This window comes from Anopheles marshallii, chromosome 3 (genome assembly GCF_943734725.1).
Source record: "Anopheles marshallii chromosome 3, idAnoMarsDA_429_01, whole genome shotgun sequence".
NCBI classification, from domain to species: Eukaryota; Metazoa; Arthropoda; class Insecta; order Diptera; family Culicidae; genus Anopheles; species Anopheles marshallii.
Window position 1 is genome coordinate 3,267,273 of NC_071327.1, and position 3,911 is coordinate 3,271,183.

Sequence of the window (3,911 nt, forward strand, 5' to 3'; positions counted from 1 at the left end):
TGTGCAAAGTGAACACTTTGACGGGAAGCATCGGACCTCTGATTTCTGGGCTAAGGCTTTTCCCGGGAAAACCTACCGTCGGCCACACTTGCAGCCGTTCCCCGCGTTTTGCCGACGTATTTGGTGTGCCGTTTTGTAAACAAACCAACATTTTACACCCCAACAATTGTGCCTTGTGCGGGTTGATTTAACTGTTTTCGGTGTTGCGTGTCCTTTTGTCCTTAATTGCTCGCGGAAACCAATCGAGCGCAGCAATCCCTTGCTGTACAGCTCTGTTGGATTGGCTATATTACCCCCAGAAGAGGGTTATTTCTATTTTCATATTTTGGTAATTTGTTCCCCTTTTTTTCTATCGCACCCAGTGTCAGTTTGCAGCACAATATTTCCGGCGCGGGGCAGCCAGCATTAATCGGGTAAAGTGTGTGAGAGTGTGCGTTTGTGTTCCGTGTTAAGCGCGGAGCGCGTGTGGAAAAGCAAGTGAAAGTTGGCGCGCCTCCAGAAGAGGTGCCGTAGGGAACGGAGCAGGGGAGAAAAATATCTAAGGCAGTAGTAAATAGAGGATGTGAAAAGCTGTGGGTGCTGTGTGCGCGTGGAAAGTGGTGATTTTTTGGTGAAGGAAAAATTCGGTGCTGCTAAAGTTCCGCGAGGGAAGAAATTTGTTTGTGGGCTGTAGTTAAAGTTTGGATAAGCATCGGGCAGCATTCGTTTCGCGAATTGAGCGCTGTGTGTTTGATTGGCACCAAGAGACACCGGAATCGACCGAAGGATACTATGGCAACAGGAAACTGATCAGAGGTAAGTTTAATGATCAATGGATCGCATGTGCTGATAAAAGAGCACTTCAAGATTCCTCAGTTGGTATTTTGAGCTAGAGTTCATTAAATTTACATAATATCCCTTGAAATTCTCAAAAGTTTCCCCAACTCCCATCTTGGCTTTCCCACACAGGGTAGTTGTTAAACAAATAAATAAAAGTATCACAAGAAAGGTTCGTTATCTTCCGAAGGGCAATTGTACCATCATGCGGGTTGATATGTTTGTGAACGCCAGTCTTATCTACCACCAAGCGCAATCACGGCTCTGTTATCTAAGCTGCCGGGATTTATATGTACTTGCCACTGTTTCTTATCTGTAGAAAACCCAATTCAAATAAATTATTATGTAAAAAAGACCAGCATAAAATAGACATAATTTTTCTTAGCAATTTTTTAAAATGTAAATTCCATTTTATTTGACGTAAAACTAGACTAAATTACTTAAAATATGAAACATCTCACCAAAGCGTTACTTCACCGCAAACCATATCAACACGTGATCGATCGTGAACGCTAAAGCGCGATAGTCGTTTTTTTTCTTGGTCTTGGATTTTGTTGTCATGTTTTGGGAAACTTTCCGTGCTGGGTTTGTTTCAAAATTCGCAACTCGCCGTTTTGCCGCTCTTTAATTACAGCGGCTACTTCATCGCGCAAGGTGGCGCGGCGCACGAACAGGCTCACGACTCGCCGTTACCAACCGAAATGAAGGGGGTTTGGCGATGGATGGGAAAAAATGGAGCTTTTCCAGTTTGGGAGATGAGCTAAGGGGTAGTTTGGCCGAGGAGCGGTGGTGGGGAGGTGTCTTGATTGGAGTTGTGATGTGGAAAATCGGCACGGTTTAAATGTTCTCATCCACTTTCCATTTTCGGTACAATCTTCCCATGAGGTTATAATTTGTAAAGAAGACAAACAACACGATCGTAAGATGTCGTCCAACGGAGGATTGGGGATTAGAAGTGGTCAAAGTTTTATTTTTAATATGGAACTCATGAGTTCTCTCAATAAATAAATGACGATTTTCTTTAGGAGGTCGTTTTTCATAGGATTTGATTAAGTCTTTGACAGAAAACTTGAATACTCCCAACATAATTCAATCCCGATAAATCAATACTTTCCGTTATAAAGTGTCTTTAGAATGATCTCAATTTGTGAAGGTATAAGGTGTAACTGTGGTTGACCAGTTTCCCTGACTGAAAGAGCCGGTATCACATTGGGACCACTGTTGGTGGATGATTTGGTAGGACGCTCAGTAGTTGGAACCTTTGTCGTCGTGATACTCGCGTACAGATCCAGTTGATCGTCTCGGAAACATTGGTACAGTGTCCGGTACGCCGCAGTGCATCTGCTCAGCTTGTGTCGTCGCTGTGCCGCAATACACTCGCCAGCTCGTTCACGAAACACCGACTCGTCTGCACACGAATCACACTGGATGTACAGCCGATCCACATTCGGTCCATACCGATCGCTGTACAGGCCAGTCCGTAATCCAACGCACCGCACAAAGCATTGCGTTTCGGGATCGTCCGGAAAGTGTCCCTCTTGGTACTGGTTCAACCGTCTCGGCGAGAGGCCAAACACATCCAAACAATCCTGCTGGATCTGCTTCATTTCGAGCGCCGTCTTGGGAATGTAGCGATCGGCCTTCGTCAGATAGCCGTACTGTTGGTGGTAGCACAGAAAGGATCGATGGGCTCGCTCACAGACATCCGTCACACTCGGTTCCAACGCATCCAAACAGCTGCGGGTCCGGTTCTGGTAGCAATGATCTTCCGGAGCCGGTTGATAGTACTGCCGGATCGTTGCTTCCCTTATGCCGGTGGTATCGTTCCAAAAGCGCAGCAGGACACCGATGCACCGCACCAAACACATGCTGTCCCGATCGGCCGGAAACAGCAGCAGGCTGTACTCCTGCTCGAGCCGTTCCGGCGGTATGCCGAGCTGGGTGGCACATTCCTGAAGCGCTTCGTCAAAGGTTGTGACGGTGCAGTTCGGGGTTGAATTCGCTTCCAGCATCGCACAAGCCAACCACACCAGCGCAATCAAACCGGTGGTACGTTTGGTGCACATGTTTAGCTACAGGTTCACTTGTCTCGATGTCCCAATTCCGATGCAGCAGCCGTTATATATACGATCGGACGCTACGTTGCCACTTAAGGGTGAAGATCACGTTCATGCATCTTGTGTGACCTTCCCGGCGCTTTGGGGGGCTGGTGTTTGAAGGGGTCACGAACGTCATCCAGCACACCCGGTAACCCGGCACGCCGGTTAGTTAATTCCCGCGAACCACGTGAACGTGATCAATCCGTGTTAGTCCGCCCGAAATGCAACCCGGTCACGTAGCGCGACCCGGTGTTGCACCACAAATCACCCATTTGGAAAGCGTCATTCGTAAATGATTGGCCACTCGATTCGGGTGGGTTTTCCGATAAGCAGGTAGTGAGCGGTGAGTGGGCAAAGCGGAACACAAACAGGTTTTGGACTTTATTTATAGAAAGGAGTGTGCACTTTCCGAGCATCAAACGCGGATGCAATTGCATGCACTTTCTCTCCCTTTCGAAGAAGCGGTGCAGCGGCACCCCCAAAAAAATAAGGGATACAATTTTGGAGATACATCCGTAGTTCCTCCACAGTTGCGATGTGGTTGGTGCTTGAAAAGTTTGTTTTAGTTTTAGCAATTAGAAACGTGACTTTCATAAACGCGCAACCCGCCCGTGGGGAGAATGCCCTTCGGTTAATGCGTTAGTTGATTTGCCGTTTGGAAGATATTAAATTAACGGTGCATCCAGTGTGGTGTGTGTGTGTGTTTTTATAGGGAATTTAAAAAAAAAGGTGTGGCATAAAACAACCAGCAAACGAAACGGAACTGTAACTTCCCCTTGCTGGAGTGCCCTGGGAAATAGAAAAATAGTGCTGCAAGATAGGAATTATGTTGCGAGATTAACAGTTTCCCACCTGTCGATGGCGAGGTGCGTCCGCGCCAGGCACGATTTACGCTTAATGGAAGAACCATTTTACGGGACTACGCTTTTATCTTCTTCACTTAGGGAAGATAATCTAGCCATGGGGGGGGGATATGCAGCAGTGCCTTTTACGACC

At 47.1% G+C, this 3,911-nt stretch overlaps 1 protein-coding gene across 1 annotated transcript; it reads right to left on the reverse strand.

Annotated features, from left to right (window-relative positions):
- Window positions 1–1,919: 1,919 nt before the first annotated feature.
- Window positions 1,920–2,882, reverse strand: LOC128713699 (general odorant-binding protein 45-like). The gene has a single exon (XM_053808562.1). It carries the CDS (start codon window positions 2,880–2,882, stop codon window positions 1,920–1,922), a length of 963 nt encoding a protein of 320 aa, XP_053664537.1.
- Between the last annotated feature and the right edge of the window lie 1,029 nt (window positions 2,883–3,911).